We start from the raw sequence: 24907 nt of genomic DNA, 5'->3' as shown, positions 1-24907 counted from the left end.
AACAAATATGAAATTTTAAAGAGTACCAAACTATGAGATGAAATTAGATGATTGCAATATATTTTAAATATTGTTTTAAGTGATAATACTCCGGTTTAAAAAAAAGTAATTGTAAACTTATTTTAGTACACTAATTAAATAAAATAGTAAAAAGAATAATATTTTAGAATTTCATATTTTGTAAATTTATCAAATTCTTATGCGTAAATAGAACATTATAAATTTAAAGCCTGTTCGTGGAAGCCCTAGCCGTCTCGGGCTTTAGTATATAATCAGATCTAACGAGGGCGGAAGGAGCTCGGAAGCTAGCGGCGGCGGCGGGGGTCATCGAGGCGATAATCACCACCGGACTGCCAAGATGGGTACAAATCAAGAGCCTTAGAATTGTCTTCTGTGTTGGTCTACCTTTAGCCACAATGCCTTCGTTAATGGCGCCGTTCTTCTTCTTGTGCTCGCAGGTATCTCACGTGACTCGATGCACAAGAGGCGCGCCACCGGAGGCAAGAAGAAGGCCTGGAGGAAGAAGAGAAAGTACGCAATTTTCTTCCCAGCACTCGTTTTTTTTTTGTTCATTTAACTCTGAGCTTTTTAGATGATTGTTTCTTCCTTGAACTTTGGGTTTTTCAAACACCACTTCCTTCTGCCTAATGGCTCCTTAATGAAAAAAAAAAGGATTTTGAACCTTAAATTCGTAGCGTAATCCTATTTTTTTAAAGTAATCTTTCTTTTTTTTTCTTTTAATTTACCTTTTTTCTGTTATATTGAAGATCCTCGAACAAAAAAAATTGTTTTTTTTTTTTGAGTTAGGCCTTATTTTTTATTCGTTTTTTTCTCCCAGGTATGAGCTGGGAAGGCAGCCTGCGAACACAAAGCTCTCTAGCAATAAGACGGTGAGACGAGTGCGAGTTCGAGGAGGCAATGTGAAGTGGAGGGCACTCAGATTGGATACTGGGAATTACTCATGGGGAAGTGAGGCCGTGACACGCAAAACCCGTATCCTTGATGTCGTCTACAATGCCTCCAACAATGAGCTTGTGAGGACTCAAACCCTAGTAAAGAGCGCAATTGTTCAGGTTGATGCTGCCCCCTTCAAGGCATGGTATCTCCAGCATTATGGGATCGAGCTTGGAAAGAAAAAGAAGAACCCAGCGGCAAAAAAAGAGGCAACTGAGGTAGATTTTTTTTAGTATTCCGTTATCCCTATACTTATTAACTTCCAGTATGTGTTCTTGATTCACAACTTTGAATAATTGTCTGAACATCATTTAGAGTTTGAAAAAGCAATAAATATGAAGCATCTTGTAGTTACAAACATTATGCATATGTTAAACTATCTAACTGTGTTAATGGATCCTTCTTGCTTGTTTATTTTGTCCATTCATGGGTTTCGAATAGGATTATTTAGTCATGTACAAAGGATAGGCTTGAACTATTTCAATAATCAACCTGTTTCATTTGGGGTTGGGATCATTTTTGCATTACATAGAGCTCATTGGAGTGGTAAATTTGGTTTCATAATAGTTGTGATTGTCTCAAGTGATTAAGAATTATAAATTACTCTAGCAAATGAAAAAGTTGAATAATAAACTGATCTGTCTAGTTCAAACTAACTGCTATTCTTGTGAATTGTACAAGTTATCTAATATTTATGCGATTGAGCATTGTTGTCATAAAAAAACATGGATTAGGCTTAATGCTAAATTCCTTGGGGCACATGTTAAAACTAAAAACCTTTCAAGTTCGTAATCTTTGATCTTGTATCAGGGCCAAGAGGGAGAAACTACTACAGAAGTAGTTAAGAAGAGCAGTAGCGTACTGCGGAAGCTAGAAAAGAGGCAGCAGGATCGGAAACTCGATCCCCACATTGAGGAACAATTTGGTACCGGAAGGCTCTTGGCCAGCATATCCTCGCGCCCTGGCCAGTGTGGCAGAGCTGATGGGTTAGCAGAACCTTACCTAATACAAACTTGTTCAGTAACTACTTCCTCTCTTTACACTATCGATTGACTAAGTTCTTACTTTTGTTTCGTGTTTGATGCTGTAGATACATATTAGAAGGGAAGGAGCTTGAGTTCTACCTCAAGAAGATACAGCGGAAGAAGGGCAAGGGAGCAGGAGCCTCCTAATTATGCAACACTCCTTGATTATCTTTCTGTAGTTCATTTCGGAATGCCGTTGTTTCATTGAGAATGTAATGCATTGAACTTTAAGATGTGTTTCTTTTTGAATTTTTAGCACCAGACACTATAAACAAATCTTAATTTGGCCTAATTTGATCAATCTCGTGGTTAATTTCAGACGATGTTCGGTTTCGTTTTGGGTCAATGTCTTATCTCGTGATTAAATTTCAGAGGAGGTTCAGCTTCTTTTTGGGTTAAAGTCTTGAGTAGTTTCCAATTTGGAATGCTCTAAGCTTTGCATACAATAAGTGTAGTTTGTGGGAAACATTTTAACATCAAAGTGGCCAATGGTACAGACAATGGCATTGTTCTTCAACTTCATGTGGTCGACCATGATGATGCCCTTGTTACCGATGGTGGTAACGAAGATATCGGCCTCAGAAAGAACGCCTTCTAGTGTGAGGACAGGGTCGATCCCAGTAACGATTACACGAGCGCCGGTTTGTTTAAGGGCAGCAAAGCAGCCCTTCCCCACACCACCTTAACCACAGACGCGAGCAAGTGAGGGCAATCCATATAGATTGTCAAACTGTTAAAAATGTGAAAGCAAGATCAATACAAATCTCTGCAAACATTTGTGAAAAGTATCAAGTAAGATTTCAGATTGGGTTCAGCTAGAAGAAAGCGATATCCGCATTGCATATGACGAAATCAATGACGTAAATTTGCAGCAAATTCGAGTCAAATCAATTCCCATTATGGTCACATATGGAGCTAAATGAGATCAGATCAAAGTAGTGTTGAAGCAAGAAGCAGAGTTTGCTCAACCTCGCTTAACATGCTGTTGATCCATTGGTAATAGTGAAACTTCTGGATCGAGATCTGGATCCAAGTTTCAAATGGAGCTGGGGACAATCAATGTCGGTTCTTGAATGGAACGTGAAGATCACCAAGCGGACGAATTATTTTGACATATTACGCCAAATTATAGCGGTCAAAACCGGAGCATCAGATCAAAACGAGAAACAAGGGATTTAGGTTTTAGGTAAAAGTGAAACCCACAAAACGCAGCTAGATTTGGATCCAAAGCACGAGAAATGTAGATCGGCATAGAACAAATACAATTTTAGGTCAAGAAAAATCACCTTGCTCTTGATGATGGAATCGTTGACGTTGATTGCAGGGAACAGAAGGTGCCGTTAGCCTGCATCTGGTAGAGCCGCTTGACACCGGTCGTGGTCTCCTCGGACACGGCCACGAGCCGCTCCTTCATCCGGTGGTACTTTTGGGGATCGGTTTTGATCCCGTCGCGGATAATTCCGACCATGATTTGGAACTCGGCAGGCCATAAGGATCTGGCACCTTTCCCGACTTCTCGTACTCCTCTTCGGCCTTGACGCCCTCATGGATGAGGAGTGTAGCGTCGCCGCCGTCGTCGACGATGGGGTCAGGGGCCGCCGTCGGCACCCCAATCGAGGCATCGCTCGGTGCACCACCACTACTCGGACAGAGTCTCGCCCTTCCAGGCAAAGGCCGCGGCGGAATCGTGGGCGATGGTGACCGCGGCAGGCCATTAGGCCAGGCATCTCCACCTCGGCAAGCTCGATCCCGAGGCGGACGAAGTCGGCCTGCGAGAGTTCCTTAACCTTGTACTCGCGCCCAACGACGTCTTCTCCGCGATCAAAGCCATTGTTACAACTCGCTTCGGAACGAGCTAGGATCTCCTGGACCACTTTTGTGGTCTAGGGGATGTGTCACTTCTATATGTGGTTAGATCGTGGCCATGATCTGATTACGATCCTTTTTAGGGTTCATCATCTCTAGGGACGAATCTAGGATTTTAAATTTGGGGAGGCCATATATAAGTGACAAAATTAAAATAATTATTAAATATATTATATAATAATAATCCTTCCTAACTTTCATGAATAATATATATTTAATTGAAATATGAAAAAAAAGAGTCCTCTAAGGATTCGAACTTGAGAGGTGCATTTGATAAAATATTATACATAGCATTAGACCAATAATACATATTACCTTTCAAGGGGCCAAATAATATATATACTAAACTATTTTTAAAAAATTAATATAAAACTAATATTATTTAAAAATTTTGGAGGGGCCGTGGCCCCCTCGGGCCATTAGGTAAATCCGCCCCTGATCATCCCCATCAGGTTATAGTTTTTGTTGGAGCGGGCGCCCGGAGGTCGCCCGGAGGACACCCTCGCTCGGCACCCAGAAACCTGACCACTTATCCACCACCGGAGGCTTTCGGACGGCCTCCGGCCGCCTGCTCTGAACAAAAACTATAATCCGGTGGGGACGATGAACCCTGTAAGGGATCACAATCAATTGCGACCGGATCACGGCCACGATCCGACTACAAATTCAAGTGGCACATCCCCTAGACCACAAAAAAGTGGTCCAGGAGATCTCCTCTCCTTCGGAACGACAAGGAAAAGAGGGCGAACGATGAGAACGAACGAGATGTTGCATAAGGGCATCTCCAACCCATCATCAAAACACCAAGTTTGGTGTCAATTTAACACCAAATTGCTCCAATTTATACACTAAAATCCACCCCAAATATGATACTGTACTATTCACATCACCATATTTGGTGATGGAGAGAAATTTTTTTGATTTTATTATATTATTATAAAATCAAATGTAATTAATTAATAATTATTATTTTCTTTATCTTCATTTATAGTATAATTAAATGTAATTATTATTTATTATAAATTTAAATTAAGTTTATTAAATAGTATATTTAAATTTTATTATGTATATTTATAAATATTTAATTTATTAAAATTATTATTTTAATTTTATTTAATATATTTTAATTATAATTACATTTATAAATTATGACTAATTTCATAAACAAATACAATAAAATATTAAAATTTTTGATATGCATAAATATACAATACATTACTTGTTGGACCCCGTGGTAGTTTTGATGTGATCAACCAAGTTGGTTAGGTCCTGCTGTGTTTGATCCCTGTGTCTGAGTGTGTAGGAGCTTAAGAGCACAGGAAGTCGAGCGGAAGACGCAGCTAGCGAGAAGGACGACACGGGAAGGGAGCTGACGGGCTCGGTGCGTCCGAAGGAAGAGAGAGCTGCGGAAGAGTACTCCGGTGGGCGTGAAGAGCGTGCGTGGCGTTCGAGGGACGTTAAGCCGGGACGGAAGGCTGCTCGAGGAGAAGACCGGGAATTGGATTAGGGTGAGCCCTATTCCGGTTGACCGCAATCACCCAAAAGAACGGAGCATCGGAAGCTGAAGAAACCAAGTTGAAAAATGGAGTTGCCAGCTTGGAGGCGCCTCCAGTAGGCTTGGAGGCGCCTTCAACAGGTCTGTTTTGACCGTTTGTGCTGCGGATAAAATTTTATCCGCTGACCGAGCTGGAGGCGCCTTAAACCTTATTGGAGGCACCTTGGACCCTCGGGATAGAATTTCCAGGAGCTATAAAAAGGCCCCTGGAGCTAGGAATTCAAGATCAACTTTGACAATCAACTCTGTACTTAATTCCAAGCAATAGTTCTGAGCCGTTAGTGTGTAAAAGGCTTCTCCGCCTTCAGCAAAGGAGATTCTTCTAGTGCGCTTTTTCATCGCCCTGGATTAACAACCTCCTTGGTTGTAACCAGGTTAATTGCTGAGTTTCTTTTTTACTTCTGTTAATTTAATTGTTATTATTTTACTATTGCTTTTCTGAGTTGAAATCCGAGGAGGGTATTTTTATTTTGTGTTTTCAGCAATTCACCCCCCTCTTGCCGGCCTCCACTGCACCAACAATTGGTATCAGAGCAAGGTTGCTCAGAAGGACTAACCGCCGACTGACGCACAACGATCAAAACGATGGCCGGAGACAGTGACTACCCACCTACATTGAAGGGGAGTTTGCTTCATGGAGGCAAAAGATGGAGATATACCTTAACTCTGATTTTTCTATTTATTTAATAATGAAATATGATTATGAAGCACCAAAGAAAGCAAACGGAGAAGAGCTCGAGAAATACCTCTATAACGAGAAGCAACGTAACGAGTTTATGACAAATGCATGAGCTGAATTTCATCTTCTAACCACAATACCAAATGAAGATCTCGACAAAGTCGGAGAGTACAATAGCGCAAAAGAACCTTGGGAAAAGTTCTTAAAGATCTATGAAGAGTCCGAATCCAAGGTAAATGCCGCAACAACCCCAACAGCCGAATTCCATCCTGAAGCCACAGAAAGCTCATCCCAGATGGGCATCGATGAAGGGGAAGAGACTTCGGAAGAAAGCAACTCGACAGGGGGAAAATCAACAGCTGACAAGGTAAGTCAGGTATGGTCTCCACCTTCTGAACAATTAATTACATTAATCGAGAAGGTACCTGAAAATTTTTGCGAAATAAAAATTAAATCTTCGAAAGAATTTTCTGGATTGGAAAAAATTTTGTCAAACGAATCTTTCCAATTAAAAACACCGTCGAAATATTTTTTACCAACTATTTTGTTGAAAGAATTTCTGAAACTAAAAATATTGCCAAAAGATTCTTGTGAGTTACAAAATAATTTGTCGAACGAATTATCAAAAGATCTTTTATCAATTATTTTGTCAAAATAATTTTTCGCATACTTAATATTGTTTTCCTTAAATCTAAAAAATTATGATAAACTAAAGTGGAAATTTAGATATCATAATAAGGTTAGAGAAATGGCAATAACTTGAGAATGAATTTTGTTTTAATAATAATAATAAAAAAAATTTATTATTTTCGCCTAAGTTAAAAGTCTTTTCTATAATTCTAAAAAGTCATTTAACTTAGAATTTCTTTTAAATATATTCTGAAAAATTCAAAAATTCATTTTACTAAAAAAATTTTTGCAAAATTTTTTTTTAACTTGAAAATTTTTTGTGGAAACTTTTTGACTTGCAAAATTTTACCTAGAATTTTTTTTCAAAATTTCATTTTTACTTGAAATATTTTTTGAACCATTCATTCTCTCTATTTTTATTAACTCCGTTTTTGCTGTGATCAAAGGGGGAGAGAAAAGTACAAGTTTAGAGGGAGTTAGAAAAAATTTAAAATTCTTTTTCTATTTTTTTGTTGCAATTTTACTAATTGCAAAAAATTATACTTAACTTGTTAGTTTAGTAGTTTTCTTTAAAATTACTTTTTATGTCTATTTGTTACCCTAACTTGAACTTGGGTTGATGCACATCAAAAAGGGGAGATTGTTGGACCCCATGGTAGTTTTGATGTGATCAACCAAGTTGGTTAGGTCCTGCTGTGTTTGATCCCTGTGTCTGAGTGTGCAGGAGCTTAGGAGCACAGAAAGTCGAGCGGAAGACGCAGCTAGCGAGAAGGACGTCACGGGAAGGGAGTCGACGGGCTCGGTGCGTCCGAAGGACGAGAGAGCTGCGGAAGAGTACTCCGGTGGGCGTGAAGAGCGTGCGCGGCGTTCGAGGGACGTTAAGCCGGGACGGAAGGCTACTCGAGTAGAAGGCCGGGAATTGGGTTTGGGTGAGCCCTATTCCGGTTGGCCGCAATCACCCAAAAGAACAGAGCATCGGAAGCTGAAGAAACCAAGCTGAAAAATGGAGCTGCCAGCTTGGAGGCGCCTCCAAGCCTGCTTGGAGGCGCCTCCATCATGAATGCGCCTTCAACAGGTCTGTTTTGACCGTTTGCGCTACTGATAAAGTTTTATCCGCTGACCGAGCTGGAGGCGCCTTAAACCTTGTTGGAGGCGCCTTGGACCCTCGGGATAGAATTTTCAGGAGCTATAAAAAGGCCCCTGGAGCTAGGAATTCAAGATCAACTTTGACAATCAACTCTGTACTTAATTCCAAGCAATAGTTCTGAGCCGTTAGTGTGTAAAAGGTTTCTCCGCCTTCAGCAAAGGAGATTCTTCTAGTGCGCTTTTTCATCGTCCTGGATTAACAACCTCCTTGGTTGTAACCAGGTTAATTGCTGAGTTTCTTTTTACTTCTGTTAATTTAATTGTTATTATTTTACTATTGCTTTTCTGAGTTGAAATCCGAGGAGGGTATTTTTATTTTGTATTTTCAGCAATTCATCCCCCTCTTGCCGGCCTCCGCTGCACGAACATTACTCATTATACATACAAAATAAAGATAGTAATAACATTAAATTAAATATAATAATTATCATATAAAAAATTAATAAGAATAATAGAATATTCTAAAGAATTTTTTTTTTTTTTTTTGGTGTGATATGGTGATGATGGGTTGGAGTTGAAATAATATTTAGTGTTAAAATTGTATCATTTTGGTGTGAAAATTAAATTAAATTTGATGAGGTGGGTTGGAGATAGTCTAATATCTATAGATGGACTCCAGGGAATGAACGGCTTTGATGAAGGGCTGTTTCCTGTGGTAAAATAGGGAACGTCCGATTTGGCTTCAGGTTGGTCAGAGTGAGGGAAGCGAAAGAGAGATACGAAACAGCGCTACGGAAATGGAACCCGTCTAATTCAACTGTTTAATTTAGTTTTTTAAAAAAAATTTTGAAAGTTTAAATATTAGTATTGTTTTAAAATATACTTAAATTGATAAAAGGTGAATAATGCAATAAATATTATTATTTATTTGATAATTATCACTATTAATTTATAATAGAAAATTTTTAAGAGAAAAAGTTAAAAGGATGTGTTTTTTATTATTATTGGAATCTTTTAAAAAATAAGATGCCTATATTTATTTATTATTAAAAAAATATTACTGTACTTTTTTTATATTATTATCATAGTTATGATATGATACTATAATGATTAACACATAAGATAAATATTTCTTTTATGTACTAATTATTATTTTTAAGATTAATAATTATTCATAATCTACTTCGTATTGATCCTAAGATAGATTAATAGAGGCGTTAGGGACCATTATATTCACCTAATTAATATCCCATAATTATTTTTATATAATTATAATGATTACGAATTTATAACTGCATGCGTTATAATTATAATTACTATAAATAGTTTATTAGTATTTATCAAAGTCAAAATACTGTATCAAGGGCTCATATTATAATAACGATAAATTCGACTGACTAGAAAGAATTTATCTAGTTAAAAAATTAATTAAATATTAATAATAAAATTAATTAGGTATTATTTTTAAAATTAAATATGAAAATAAGTAAGAAAGAATATAATTGATTTATAAAATATAATATCATTTGGACACTTTTAATAATAACTTAAAAATTATTTTAAAAAATCATTATAGCTGGTCAGATTCTAGTCATTTAGCATTGTCCTTATAATAATTATAAATTATAGCTAATGTCGAAAAAACAAATTGGATTATAAACAAGTAAATAAATTACTCACTCATAATTTTAGAGAGGAAAAGAAAAGAAATATGAATAACAACTTTCAACTTGAAGACTCTATACTTTTATTTTTCGTTGGATGATAAAATAAGAATGTAGGGGGAGTATTTATAGTACTCACCATACAAGATACATAGTTGATCAGAAAATTAAATTCTATCTACCAAGAAATTTTATCTCTATCCATTGGATGAGAGAAATACTCTCAACCATACATTTTAATTCTTATCAATTAAATTCTATCTATTGAATGAGAGAAATACTCTCAACCACACATTCTAATTTCTATCTGTTAAATCTTATCCATTGAATGAGAAAGAATACTCCCATCTATATTTTTATTTTTATCCGTTAACGAGTTGGTATTGATCTTCAACACTCCCCCTCAATACCAACCCTGAGTTGATAACGAAACATCTTAAATTTGTTGGCGTTTAATCCTTTTGTAAGCACGTCCGCAACTTGATTATCTGTACTGATTTGTCTCATCTTAATTTCTCCTTGCAGAACTTTTTCTCTGATAAAATGATAATGAACTTCAACATGCTTAGTTCTTGCATAAAAGATTGGATTTTCTACCAAACAAATTGCTGATTGATTGTCACAATATACTGGAACTGCATAATCTACTGGTTGATGTAGATTATTCATTAGTTGTATTATCCATGTGCTCTCTTGAGCTACCATTGCTGCTGCTCGATACTCAGCTTCAGTAGTTGACAATGATACAGTTGGTTGTCTCTTGCTGCACCACGAGATTGTTCTAGAACCAAGCTTGAATACATAACCAGTTGTTGATCTTCTTGTGTCACAATCGCCTGCATAGTCAGCATCGCAGTAGCCAACTAACTTGCAGTCTTCATTTCTTTTGTACAAAAGGTCATAATCAGTTGTGCTCTTTACATATCTTAATATTCGTCGAGCTGCTTCCAAATGAGGCTTCTTTGGATTTTGCATATACCGACTTATCACACTGACTGCATAAGAAATATCAGGTCGAGTTAAGGTTAAGTAGATGAGACTGCCTACCAATTGTTGATAGATAGTTGCATCTTCTAAACTTTTCCCTTCATGCACACATATTCTGATATTTGGCGCCATGGGTGTCGAAATCGGCTTGCATTCAAGCATTCCAAACTTTTTCAACAAGTCTTTGGAATATTTTTGTTGACAAAGAAATATTCCATTTTGTGTGCGATCAATCTCTAAACCAAGAAAGTGCTTAAGTTGCCCAAGTTCCTTCATTTGAAAGCGAACTGATAAATTCTCCTTTGTTTGAAGAATTTTTCTTTGTCATCGCCTGTTATGACTAGGTCATCCACATATACTAACACGATAGCTAATTTTCCTTTATTTGTTTTGATAAATAAGTTGAAATATGCAGATGTTACTAAATAACCACTTTGAGTTAGAAATTCAACAATTTTACCATACTACACCCTAAGTGTTTGTTTCAATCCGTATAGTGCTTTCCGTAGCTTACACACATATTCAGGATGATGTTGATTCTGAAAACCTATTGGTTGGATCATATAAATTTCCCGATCCAATTCTCCATGAAGAAAAGCATTCTTCACAACCATCTGCCATAGATTCCAGTCTTTGTTGGCTGCAAGTGCAAGAAGGATTCGTACAATTGTAAGTTTTGCCACTGGACTAAATGTTTCATCATAGTCTAGTCCATATTGTTGAGAGAAACCATGAGCTACCAATTGTGCCTTGTACCTCCCGATTGACCCATCTGGACGATGCTTTATTTTGAAAACCCACTTGCAAGAAATGGGCTTCACATCTCTTGGTTTTGGTATGAGATCCCAAGTTTGATTTTGCTGTAGTGCATCAATCTCTTCTTTCATAGCTATCACCCACTCAGGACTTTGCGACGTTTCTTCAAATATCTTAGGTTCTGTTGCTTCTTCAACTATGGCTGCATTGGCATATTTTGGATTTGGCCTTTGTGTTCTGTTTGACCTTCGGAGTTGAGATTGTGGAGTTGATTCTTCCATTTCACTAGGTCTCTCTTCTTCAATTGGTTGTTGATATATTTCGGTTTGCCAAGGACTCTGAGCCACTCCTTGTTCAATATCATTGTCATTTGGATTTCCTGATTCATCTGAGCTTGGTTCAAGTTGAACAATATGCTCTCCCATCTTTTGTTGCAATTTGTCTTCGAGGTCTTTAGAATCTGACAACACCTCCTTAACGGGATTCCACCAAGAAGATGCTTCATCAAATACTACATTTCGTGAAGTGTAACATCTTCCACTTGTTGGATCGCAACATTTCCACCCCTTTCTTTGACTATCATATCCCACAAAGATATATCTAATAGCTTTCTTGTCGAACTTGGTTCGTAAGTGATCAGAAACAAATACATAACATACGCAACCAAATACTCGAAGGTAACTAACTGTAGGTTTTATGTTCCATAATTTCTCAAAAGGTGAAATGAATTCTAACCTTGGTTGAGGAAGTTTGTTAATGACAAAAGTTGCAGTCCTCATTGCTTCAGCCCAAAACCGTCCAGGTACATTCTTGTCATGCAACATACTCCGACAAACTTCTGCAAGATGTCGGTTCTTTCTTTCTGCTACATCATTCTTCTGTGGTGTGTTGGGACATGTGTACTGATGGTATATTCGACTTTCTCTTAAGTATTGGGAGAACTCTCTTGAGCTATATTCTTCCCCGTTGTCTGTGCGTAGACAACAGATCTTTGTTCCCAATTCTCCTTCGACTGACTGTTTGACCTCTTTAAACTTGAAAAATGTATCAGATTTTTCTTTCATAAGTAAGATCCAGACATACCTTGAGAAGTCATAAATGAATGTCACCATGTACCGCATACCGCCGATTGATGGTTGCTTAACGGGTCCGAATACATCAGAGTGGACTAACTCTAATGGTTCCTTTGCTTTAAACTTTGACTCTTGATATGGTAATTGGTGTGCTTTACCATATTGACATCCCGCACATATCGTGTCTGTTCGTATTTCTAGTTGAGGAAGCCCCTTAAGCATTGACTTCTTCATCATCATGTTTAACTTGGAATACTTAACATGACCTAATCTCATATGTCATATGTCTGATGTTTCACTTTTCCTTGTCTTGTCTATATATGCAGACTTTGTTGACATCACGTAGACCAACTCCAGTCGTTGCCCCTCCATTATCGGTGTTTCTGATATTTTGAGATTTTGATATACCTTTACATCTTCAGGATCAAATAGAACATAGTGACCTGATGATGTTAGTTGAGACACAGATAATAAATTTTTCTTCATTCTTGGGACATGATAGACATCTTGAAGTGACACCTGATTAGAGTTATATCGGGACGTAATTATTGTCTTACCAATGTGAGCTATTGGTAACCTTGAGTTGTTGGTTGTCACCACCATACGAGCTCCCTTATATTCGGACAAGTTTTGTAGCTTTTCTTTATCACCTGTCATGTGATTTGAGCAGCCTGAATCTATGATCCAATCATTTTTGTAGTTAATCTTGTCTGAGTACATTGTTGTAAAAGCTACTTCATTTTCCTCTGCAGCGAACAAGGCTTCAGCATCCCAGTCATCTTCGCTATTCTCCTTAGGATTGGAGGTAGCAGTATTACTCTGAACAAACTTTTTCTTAGCTCACCTTCCCACAATTGTAACACTTGACAATAAACTTTCTATTATTGGCATGATTCTGTGGGGCTCTTCTTGGATGATGACCTTCATTGCCTTGATAATTCTTTACTTTGTCACCATCCTTTTTAGATCCATCACCAGCATGTCGTTTGAAGCTACCCTTACTTTTATTGGTGTAGAGCGCTTCCTCCTCACCCTTTAGCGAGACTTCTCCCATTTGCTTAGTTATAGCTTCTTGGCCTGCAAGTAAATTTTCAAACTCAAGAAGTGATGGTTGTGTTGGCCATCCTTGTATAGCAGCAACAAATCCTCGATATTATGGTTTCAAACCATGGATAATTATTCTCTTTATCCTGGTTTCCCCAATAGGAGCTTCTGGATCTAATTTTGAAATTTCGCGACATATCGACTTTATCTTGTGAAAGTATTGGGCAATCGTTTTGTCACGTTGCCCTATTGCTAGTAGCTCATTCTTCAGGAGTTGCAATTTTGCATCATTCTTCTTTGAAAAGAGTGTAGAAAAGGTATCTCATATTTCCTTTGGTGTTTTGGCATCTCGGATGTGCTCCAACATTTCTTCTTCAATTGTGATTTTTAAAGCAAACATTGCTTTACCTGCTTTGATCCTCCATTTTCGCAAGATGTCATTAGCATCTTCTGCTAGTTGCATGACTTCATTACCACCAACAAACTCCCAAAGATCCTGACCTTGTAGGTAGGACTCCATACATGTTGTCCACGTGTTGTAGTTTTTGTTGTTGAAGTTCTTGACTCCTCCTACTATTTGAAGGTTGCCCATCGTGTCGGAAAGATTTTGATTATATTGAACAAGTTTGATGAACAACCTTATACAATATAAACCTCCTCACGATTCAAGATAACTCCACCAAGAACAATCCCTGATCGTTCAGCTCTGATACCAATTATCGAGAAAATAAATTGGACTATAAACAAGTAAATAAATTACTTGTATTATATTCACACTACAAAGACACTACAACACTTTTGAGGACCACTCACAATTTTAGAGAGGAAAAGAAAAGGAAGATGAAGAACAACTTTCAATTTGAAGACTCTATACTTTTATTTTTCGTTGGATGATAAAACAAGAATGCAGGGGGAGTATTTATAGTACTCACCATACAAGATACATAGTTAATCAGAAAACTAAATTCTATCTACCAAGAAATTCTATCTCTATCCATTGGATGAGAGAAATACTCTCAACCATACATTTTAATTCTTATCAATTTAATTCTATCTTTTAAATGAGAGAAATACTCTCAACCACACATTCTAATTTCTATCTGTTAAATATTATCCATTGAATGAGAAAGAATACTCCCATCTATATTTTTATTTTTATCCGTTAACGAGTTGATATTGATCTTCAACAGCTAATACAATACATAATTTTTTTTGAAATACTAAAAATATATAAAACCCAAGAAAGTTACATAAACTAGATGCCTACAAAATAATAGACATGAGTCTGGACTTTGAGAAACATCCTCTTAATACAAGGCATCTCACTTTTGAAACAAATTCGGTTCTGAGCTTGTCATACAAGAAAGATCATACAAGTTGCCGTTAAATAGCGAGTCTTTGTTGGTCGGCCTATCCGCCTATACCTCAGAATTGCCTTTAGAAAACACCCAACAAACTTTCCTCCGTATAGATGGCTGGTCAGATGCCCAGCCATTTCCGAACCTTGTCGCAAAGTTGACTTGTGATAGGGCAATGGAAGAAAATATGATCATTTAACTTCATAACTTGTTGGCATATGGAGCACTACTTGTGAGGTTTTGGTGAGCAAGGATCCAATAGCAAAACCAGTGCTTGGGAAGTAAGCCGACTTTCCATTTAATTGGCGCCCAAGAGACAACTGCTACCCTGGTTGGAAAAATCGGTATACATTAGCCGTGTTATTCTTCTATGCTGCAAACCATTTCGAAAGCTTCATGTTGGCCTCCCCATAGCCTCCTTCTCGCTACCCAATTTGGTCACAAATGTAGACCAACTTCTTAATCAAAGGGGAAGTCGACGCTTTGCATTGTCACTGCCAAAAATCTGCATCCTTGAGGTAATACTGATGCATCCAACGACCCTATGGTGAATCCTTCTTACTTTAGATGTTCCATAATGCCCGACACAATAAAGCGTTGTTTCATGCGCGCAAGTCCCGAATACCATAGCTTCCTTCATCTTTGGATAAGCAAATAGTTGACCATGAGATTGGCAGATGCTTGGTGAACCAAACAAAAGATTAGCATATTTCATAAATCTTGTTAATCATCCCACTTGGAATGGGGAGAATAGATAATCAATAGCATTCAAGGCCTTATAACACAAATCGAATTAGCTCCAAGTGCCCCACATAAGATAAAGTGTGCTTCAACCAAGAGATAATCTTCTTAGTCACCGCATCAAGAAGGGATCCATAATTTATAATCCAAAGCTTCACCACAGTTAAAGGAACACCAATTTACCAAAGGGGAAGATACCCTCTTGAAAACCCATAATTTGTAAAAGCTAATCCTTTATTCTTTCATCGACACCCCCTGTGCATATATTGTACTTCAACGGGTCAGCTTGAAGTCTCACTTTAACCCCAAACTCCTTCAAACAATTGGCGATTGTAGAGACGGTGGATGCATCCACCCTTGCAAACATTGAAAGATTATCAACATATTCTAAATGAGTGACATGGATCGCTTCACTCATAGGATGGAAGTGAAAAATCATCCTCTTGCTCCGATGCTACCTTCAAGACAAAGCCCAATTAACAAAGGAAAAAATGGGTCACCTTGCTGCAAGCCACGCCACCCACTAAATAAGTCATATAAGCCGTCATTTAGGCTAATAGAGTATGAAATCATGATGACACACTTGTGAATTCAATTACAGAATTGTTTGGGAAAATCATAACTAACAAGAGTCACCATAAGAAAACCCCAATTCACAGTATCAAAAGTCTTCTTCAAGTCCACGTTACTCATGCATCGAGGAAAGATATTCTTGCGTTCATATTTTAGAAATAACTTTGTAGATGAATGTTCTCACCTATGGAATGGTCTTGGACAAAATCTGCTTGTGCCGGATCCAATAAATAATCCATGACTCCTGTTAGGTGCTCCGCTAGTATTTTGGAGATCACTTTTTAAAAAATCATACAACAAGATATTGGCCAATAATAACTAACACTGGATGCATGATTGGATTTTAGAACCAAGGATATTAATGTGTGGTTCCATTGTTTGAGTAGTTGCCCATGTAGAAAAAATTCTTGCGCTGCATCTATGACTTCAACACTTACTGTGCCCCAAACGGAGGTATAGAACTTGACATTGTATCCATCTAGATCTAGGGTTTTGTCCCTCCCAATACTAAAGACCGTAGCCTGTATCTCCTCAGCGGTGGTCATCCAAACTAATGTTGCCCCCTACATGCTAGACAATTTGCGACCTGGCAACCCCTCGTTGTGTAGAGGTAAAATTTACTCATTTCTATGTAATAGCTCCCGAAAATATCCCACAAACTCTGCTACAACCTTCCCAAGGCGAGAGGTTTGCTCTCTAGATTGTTTGGTAATGGTGACAATAGTATTCCACATGTTATTACGCTTCACCAAATTATGGAAGAACTTAGTGCATCTATCATTTTTCTTGAGATTTAGTCCTTTGTTAATAGAAACTCTTCTCCACCTCTGCAAGCATGATGACACATCAACTTAGTAATCCATATTTTGTCGAGGCCTCCCCCAATAATATAGTGTGATAAGCCACCTCTAAAACTTGTTTGACTCTCAAAGCTTATTCTAAAATGTGATGGAAGGTAACTTATCAAGATGATGCAGTCGGCCCTTGAGCCTTCAGTTAGCCTTGAGCTCGAATTGAATAGTGTCATAGACTGGTTCCCCTCATGAATCGACCACCAAGTCTCGAAAATCTTCACACAAAGTCCACATGTGTAGAATTTGAAAAGTATGGTCTGAGTCAAGCATAGAGGCGAAACTATAAGAATGATCCGATAAACAATCGAAAGTGGTGAACTCCGCAAAGCTATCATAATCATTCAAGAGCTAATGTAAATTAACTAAAGCACGATCAGAAACCATACCATTTGACCATGCCAAGTGGCATCCAATTGAATGAAGGTTCACTAGTTCACAAGCTTGAACAAAAAGCTCTAAATCATGTAGCTCATAATTCATAACCGGTTGGTAGCCTTCTTTATCATGAACCATCAATAGCGAGTTAAAATCCTCTAAAAGAAGTCATGACTCTGATATGCCCTCCCCAAGTGAAGTGAGGTTACTTCATAAATACTAATGAGTGACAATCGTATGAAAACCATAAAAAAAAGGTAGCAAAAAAATTCTGCCTCGTGATACAGCATCATATGTGACAATGCATAAATTGCACAGTTGCAATGAAAACCTCCAAGAAAACCAGCTGCATACCCTAAAGGAACAAAATGTGACCACGATTAGAAGAATGAAAATTATTTGTTGATCTCATACCTATGAATCACCTTTGAACAATAGTGTCTAGCTTGCTTTCAATGAATTTCATCTCCAAAAATGTCATCACTTAAATACGACAGTGCTTAAGGAGGTGTTGCACCCCCCTAACTGACCCCAACCGATGTTTTAGGAACTTGTGAAAACCCCTAATGTTCTATGCAACAATCTCTATGAAAGGGTAGCCCGAGCTACCCACACCCATTTTTATCGCCCACTCTCCCGCACTTCCATTTGTCAGTCCTTTGCATTACTCTCGGTAGTGCCCGATGTGCTCGCTTTTGCATTGCCCATTCCCGCTGGTTGTACTGAAGAAACTGTGGTAAAAGAGCCCAAAGTCTGACTCTCAACATCAATTTTATCCTGCTATAAGTTCACTATTGTAGAGGAGGTCCGTGCCACACTTAGTGCTGCTGAATCATTATGCACTCTTGGGGCATCATGCACTGGTGGAGCAGCCCTATGTAAAGATTGCTTGGCATTGCATCCAAAATTATCTCTCCCTCTTGTTGAACCGTTTCCTTCACCACACCCGGATTCACCATGTCCGTTCCATGTGAGATAAATTGCACATCTTACATAGGCACTAAGGCAATAGACTCTGGATTCTCAATTACCGCTAAGGTCATATCCCTTCCACCACCGACAGCCATTGTGTTAGGCGCACCATTCATATTAGCGAGCCTACTTGGTGCTTTAGTCCTCCATCGCTGACTTGATTGGATCCGTCAACGAATTGATTAGGAACGTTCGAGCCTCTCTCCTGCGCATGCAGCCTCAGAGGCAGTTTGTTTCCTACATTCCCCTTGCTTATGACCAATCCGGTTGTAGGTTTAATAAAATCCGATATAACTTCGTAGGTGACCTTCAATTCAACTTGTGTTTTGATAGGTAAAGCAATTGACACCTTAAGCACCCTCTCTGCTTGGACATCGATCTCTACAAGAAGCGGGACATATGTGAGCTACTCTCAAGTCCACATAAGCTTGCCCATGTACAAGGGCATGCCAATTTCTGAACCGATCAAACTAAACACCATCGGAGTCTGACATTCTAGAGGAAAATCATGTATTTGAACCCAAGCCGGAATCTAACGACCATTTTCAACAAAGAGGAAACAACTCGGCATTTTCTTCAAGAATAGTGGAATACCAAAACAAAGTATGCCCCTCCAAGCATAATATGATATTTATCCTCCACTTTGTCAAATTTGTAAACAACTCATCCACTTTTATGTATGAAGAAGTTACTAAGAACACTCAAACGATTCACAATGAGTTCCACTCCTCCATGTCCCAGATGCCTCCATGAAATATCCCGCCAAGCCATGACCCATCGAATGATCCATGGTATCAATATAATCAATCTCGATTTGAATCTGTTACCCCGATCATTAGAACATGTATAGAGGGGCAACCGTGCTCAATTTTCGATTATCTTTGAATATATTAGCCCAAAATTTGTCACGATCTGCCTGTGTGGTCTATCCACTACTGTGATTATTCATTTTCGCAGCCCACCCGACGTTGGGATCGCATCCTCAGCCCGTCCAGTAAGTTCCACGCCGTCTGGTCAAGTTGTGCCAGCCACATAAACAACCATTTCATTAGCTCTCAAGTTGGGTACCGTACAACCACCTCAGCAACATGTGGCATCTCAACATCCTTGTTGGCATCCACATTAGTAGGGCCAGCAGTACACTTGTCAACTAGTGGGATGATTAAGTAGTTCCTGATCATGAGCATTAGATTGAGATGCTAATTGATTATGATGTCGGGCCAAAATCTTCCGTTTTGCCATTTCAATGCAGGAAATAATGGGAAAAAGATCTGAACAACATCTCAAAACTGGAAAGAATAGCTGCCTATTACTTTGCGCAAGACTGCTGTAAACACCTACCAGGTTTGGTATATCTTCGGTGACTGGCCAAGAAAAGCTCCGGCGATCACTGAAAAATCTTGAAAACAAAACCACAGAAACCTGTTTGCACCGGTGAACTAGCAACACAATAGCCAAGAAACCAAAACAAAATAGATGGGAAAGAATCAACTGAGAGAGGTAAGGAAGAAGCACCGAATAGATGGTATGCTAGGGAGATGAGAAGGAAATCTAACCTGCACCTTCAGATACCACCCAACAATTACTCTTCCAACGTTAGCCACCGCCTTCACTCCACCAACTTCAGATAAAACAATCTGTCCATTTAGAAATCCTATAGAGAAGGGAGAAGAATATCGTCAATGTTTTTTACAATACACAATTTATTAGTATTGATAATGATTGAAGTCCATATTAGACGACTAACCGTAAAGCTGCTGTTGTTATATGTCAAATAAGAATAATTTTGAAAATAAAAAAAGTAATGGCAAGGGATGAGCTGTCAATTTAATAATAAATTAAAAAGGATGTCTATTCCAATAAAAATGGAGTCTTTTTTATTATTATTATTTTTACCTAAATTTTTAGTATTTTTCTTTTTAATTTTTTTATATTCTTATTATGTTCACCGATTTGTAAGTTGGTGTTGAATATTAACCAAAGATTCTCAACGATAAATAAGCAGATACCTATCTTTTGAGATTTAAGATCCATTAACTTCGGAGAGTAACCATCTCTAATCAAGATTTATATATAAATGCATTTATAATTTACTAGACATTTTAATCATTTTAGCAAAAATTAAATATGTATAAATTTATTTAGTAATAAATTAGAATGTGAGGTAGAAATATCTATATATAAATATATAATTATAAATAAAATATTTTCCCTCTATTTTAAAATTAATTTGACAATAATTTTGTAAATTCATATATTATGAAATAATTAAAAATTAAAAATAATTAAATGACTTTGAAGAATAAATTATAATACTTTGTCCTCTGCCATTAGTTACTAGATTTTTCTTTTTAAATCATAAATTTCAAGTCATACTTAATTTCCCTATCCAAAGTTACTTGCATTCTACAATTTCAAGTATAAAGTTGTGTCAATATATTATAACTTGCTTGTAATTCTTTTTGTTTTTTTGAATGATGTGGCATATTAATGTTTTATTATTTCAACAAATAGATTGTTGAATGGAATAAAAAATAAATTTTCAATCTCTATTTTTAATATTTTTTAAAAAATAAAAGACTAATATATAAATCCAGCTTAACCATTCCTTTTAAAATTTAACTATGCTTTTAAAAAAAACCTAAATCTAGTTTGTAAGTGATGGAAAACTTTATGTAACACTCATATGATATATATATGATATATATATATATATATATATATATATATATATATATATATATATTAATGAGATACATTAATTAACACAAAACCAATAATTAGTTTTGAATAAATATCCACACCTCCATCAAAACAGGAAAACAAGACGCATTAATTTACACACAACAGAAAATAAAGGGCAAAGATTAAAATATGGCATTTTATTTTCATCAACATAAAAAAAGAACTCAAATTAAAAAATATTAAAATAAACTTACCTAAGTTAAAGTAATTTTAATTAAATTAAAGTAATTGTGATTAAAAAAAATCTTACATATAGGAATTTTGATAAAATTATTTTAAATAATTTTGAAATAAAGTTATTTTTAATAAAAAAAATATGATGGTGTTTTGATATTTTTTTTTAAACTGTTGTGATAATAATAATAAAGGGCAATGATTTTTTATTTTTACCCAAAAAATAATAATTTTCATGTGGTGGGAACAGCACAAAACCCTCGCATTTCCCCATAAATAGTGTCTCCACCTCCGGTCGTCGTTATCTCCGCCTTCCAGGTCTATTTCTTCCTCTGAAAACTTTTCTCCGACACCGTCCCCGCTATGGCCAGCTCCCGGGAGTCCGTCAGTGAGTGGGGCCTCTCGCCGCTCTCCGTCGTGGACCCCGAGATCCACGACCTGATCGAGCACGAGAAGCGGCGTCAGTCGCACGGCATCGAGCTAATCGCCTCCGAGAACTTCACCTCCTTTGCCGTCATTGAAGCCCTCGGAAGCGCACTCACCAACAAGTACTCCGAAGGCATGCCGGGAAATCGCTACTACGGCGGCAACGAGCACATCGACGCCATCGAGAACCTCTGCTGCTCTCGCGCCCTCGCCGCCTACCGCCTCGATCCTGCCAAGTGGGGCGTCAACGTTCAGCCCTACTCCGGCAGCCCCGCGAATTTCGCGGCCTACACCGCCTTGCTCAACCCCCATGATCGCATCATGGGCCTCGACCTCCCATCCGGCGGCCACCTCACCCACGGATACTACACATCCGGAGGCAAGAAGATCTCCGCCACCTCCATCTATTTTGAGAGTCTCCCTTACAAAGTCAGCCCTGTGACCGGCCACATCGACTATGATAAGCTCGAGGAGAAGGCCCTCGATTTCCGCCCCAAGCTCATCATCTGCGGTGGAAGCGCATACCCAAGGGATTGGGACTACGCGAGGTTCAGATCCATCGCCGACAAGTGCGGGGCCTTGTTATTATGCGATATGGCTCACATCAGTGGGCTCGTGGCCGCTCAGGTAATAATGGATGAAACCTTCTTCATTCTTCTCCTTCTGGTTTATTTTTGATGTTTGTATTCCTCTTTCAAATCATTTTTTTAAGCCAGCATCAGTAATTGACGGATCTGGTAGATTTGAATACATGGTTTTTGGATCTATCGTGACTCATTTTTGTTGGAACATTCATCTAGATCTGATATGAGTAGATGCAGTCCTATTGCTCGAATGATGCGGCATAAATTTGAAAGTTTATATTGTAGTTAAGAGACCAAAATTTTAACCCTGGTGTTCCGTACTTTTTTTGTCGGCATATATTTGTCTTTGGCAAATGGATTCACGTTGGAGATTTGGAATTGCGAATAGAAGTGGAGGACAAACAGATCTTTCGTCTTGTGTATTTGTCTTGGATGCCGTCAAACATTTGTCTTGCAATTTTGTGAGATTTGCTGTCTCTTCTCTTCCAATTCTTGTTTTTAGGAAATTATAACTTAGCTTGATTAGTTAATCTTTCAAATTGATCGTGCACAGGATTACTTTGATTGTTTTTCGACAGTAACTTATCTAGTAATCTGTCTACGTAGGAAGCTGCAAATCCCTTTGAGTTCTGTGATGTGGTCACCACCACCACTCATAAGAGTCTCAGAGGCCCTAGGTCTGGCATGATCTTCTATAGGAAAGGCCCTAAGCCACCAAAAAAGGGACAGCCAGAAGACGCAGCTTATGATTTTGAGGACAAAATCAATTTTTCTGTATTTCCAGCTCTACAAGGTGGCCCTCACAATCACCAGATCGCTGCACTGGCTGTGGCACTGAAGCAGGCTATGTCACCAGGTTTCAAGGCATATGCCAAGCAGGTCAGGGCAAATGCTGTTGCTCTTGGGAACTATCTGATGAGCAAGGGCTACAAGCTCGTGACAGATGGAACTGAGAACCACCTTGTTCTCTGGGATCTTAGACCTCTGGGCTTGACTGGTATTAACCATTAGATTCCATCGAGCAACTGTTTGTTTGCTTATCTCTTCCAGGTTGAAATAAGAACCTCCAAATTCCAATTTTTTTCCAGGAAACAAGGTTGAGAAACTCTGTGATCTCTGCAATATCACTGTCAATAAGAATGCTGTTTTTGGAGACAGCAGTGCATTGGCTCCTGGCGGTGTCCGTATTGGTAAGGAACTTTGTTGTACTAGCTTGATCACTTTTTTGAAGACCATTCAGACACTATATGAAGAAGATCTTTTCTTGAACTTGGTTTTTCATCAATGACCATAGATGCTACCTTTATTTTTACTACAATGCCCATAAAATGTTCATATAATCAAGGCAATATTTTTGCTCTACTGCATCATAAAATGTTCATGGGATCCTGATAATCATACTAATACCCTATCCTTATTTTCTCAGGCGCTCCTGCTATGACATCGCGGGGCTTGGTGGAAAAGGATTTTGAGCGGATAGCAGAGTTCCTTCACCAAGCGGTCACCCTTTGCCTCGCCATCCAGAAAGAACATGGCAAGTTGCTCAAGGACTTCAACAAAGGTCTAGTGAATAACAAGGATATCGAGGAGCTGAAGGCTGCAGTTGAAAATTTTTCAGCATCATTTGACATGCCGGGCTTCCAAATGTCTGCAATGAAGTACAAGGATTAGGATGTCTTGGTGCTCGCCTTTCAGCTCATGCTTTAATGTTCCTTTTGCTTTGAGAAATTTGTGCTTGGTTTAGCTTTAACTCCGATTGATTTTTTTTTTTTTTGTTAAACCAAAAGCTCTTTGCTTTTGTTATGATCCTGCTCTGCTACGAGTTCATGGTCTGAAATTGATTCTTCTTTGTTCAATAATACCGTTCATATTTGCTACCAGAATAATTTAGCAAGTTAATTAATATTTAAATTTGTTGATTAGAAAATTGATGGTCTAATTGATAGATTGACTGGTATTTGTGGTCAATACTTCATTATCTCCAAGTCCATGTCTTTCTTTGCTTCTTCAAAAGGCAACTCTACGTGTTGGACCCTAGCAACCAGTCTTGTAAAACTACACCATCGACCAGACTAATTTAATTTTTGATTCACATGTTGATCAATTGGATTCATTAATCTAATATGATGCTGGAAGAGTATTCAATTAAAATTAAATTGATTGAATCAAATAGATTAAAAATTAAATAAATTAAAAAAATTTTAAATCAGTGAACTTATAAAATATAATATCGGTTAATTTATTTTTAACTGAATTAATTAAAATTTTAAAATTTTATTCAGTTTTAACTTTAAAAGTATATTTAATTAATTATATTTTTAATAAAATATAATTAAATTAATATTTTTATTCGATTTATTCAGCATAACTGAATTATAAAATTTAAAATCAAAATTAAATTAAATTAATCAAAAATCAAATCGATTTATTTTTTATAAAAAAAATGTAAAAATAAATTCCTAAATTCGGTCAGTTAATTTAATTTTTCTAAATTTTTACTTAACTCTAACTCTAACTCTAAGCATCCGACTTTTTCCGAGCTTAAATTACTCGTGATGTTAGAGTGCTGTGTTAGAAGTAATCTGTGTTCCGACTTGAAAGTAAATTTTACTCTGCCTGTACATGCACTGTCCCAACCTCTCACAATGAGATGATGGGACTCACTACTTAAGTGTGGGTCTCATCATTCCAATGTAAGAGGTTAGGACAGTGCCTGTACAAATAAAATCGAATTAACCCGACTTGAATTACTATGTTGGAGTGTCGCGTTAAAAGTCATCAGTAAT

The 24907-nt window shown here is 37.6% G+C and overlaps 3 protein-coding genes and 1 pseudogene across 3 annotated transcripts; 2 read left to right on the top strand and 2 right to left on the bottom strand.

Annotated features, from left to right (window-relative positions):
* Positions 1-232: 232 nt before the first annotated feature.
* Positions 233-2297, top strand: LOC122017076 (40S ribosomal protein S8). Its single transcript, XM_042574552.1, has 5 exons — positions 233-362; positions 459-531; positions 839-1172; positions 1765-1940; positions 2045-2297. The coding sequence occupies exons 1-5, from the start codon at positions 359-361 to the stop codon at positions 2124-2126; spliced, it is 669 nt and encodes a 222-aa protein (XP_042430486.1). The 5' UTR covers positions 233-358; the 3' UTR covers positions 2127-2297.
* Positions 2298-2313: 16 nt separating this feature from the next.
* LOC122017075 lies at positions 2314-3896 on the bottom strand (annotated as a pseudogene).
* A 5953-nt stretch (positions 3897-9849) lies between these two features.
* Positions 9850-10578, bottom strand: LOC122013600 (secreted RxLR effector protein 161-like). Its single transcript, XM_042569857.1, has one exon. It carries the CDS (start codon positions 10576-10578, stop codon positions 9850-9852), a length of 729 nt encoding a protein of 242 aa, XP_042425791.1.
* Positions 10579-21364: 10786 nt separating this feature from the next.
* On the top strand, positions 21365-24032 carry LOC122017206 (serine hydroxymethyltransferase 4-like). The gene is made up of 4 exons (XM_042574761.1): positions 21365-22164; positions 22728-23118; positions 23210-23311; positions 23548-24032. Exons 1-4 carry the CDS (start codon positions 21475-21477, stop codon positions 23790-23792), a joined length of 1428 nt encoding a protein of 475 aa, XP_042430695.1. The 5' UTR covers positions 21365-21474; the 3' UTR covers positions 23793-24032.
* Positions 24033-24907: the final 875 nt, after the last annotated feature.

Source organism: Zingiber officinale, chromosome 8B (genome assembly GCF_018446385.1).
Source record: "Zingiber officinale cultivar Zhangliang chromosome 8B, Zo_v1.1, whole genome shotgun sequence".
NCBI lineage: Eukaryota > Viridiplantae > Streptophyta > Magnoliopsida > Zingiberales > Zingiberaceae > Zingiber > Zingiber officinale.
This window is presented reverse-complemented; position numbering and strand designations above follow the sequence as displayed.

Bases quoted from the DNA above. Each gene is read 5' to 3' on its own strand.
- LOC122017206 (XM_042574761.1), top strand. From the start codon at position 21,475: ATGGCCAGCTCCCGGGAGTCCGTCAGTGAGTGGGGCCTCTCGCCGCTC. The intron at 23,119-23,209 runs GTATTAACCATT...ATTTTTTTCCAG, and splicing joins TAGACCTCTGGGCTTGACTG to GAAACAAGGTTGAGAAACTC. The intron at 23,312-23,547 runs GTAAGGAACTTT...TTATTTTCTCAG, and splicing joins TCCTGGCGGTGTCCGTATTG to GCGCTCCTGCTATGACATCG.
- LOC122013600 (XM_042569857.1), bottom strand. From the start codon at position 10,578: ATGGCGCCAAATATCAGAATATGTGTGCATGAAGGGAAAAGTTTAGAA.
- LOC122017076 (XM_042574552.1), top strand. The intron at 532-838 runs GTACGCAATTTT...TTTTTCTCCCAG, and splicing joins GCCTGGAGGAAGAAGAGAAA to GTATGAGCTGGGAAGGCAGC. The intron at 1,941-2,044 runs GTTAGCAGAACC...TTGATGCTGTAG, and splicing joins CAGTGTGGCAGAGCTGATGG to ATACATATTAGAAGGGAAGG.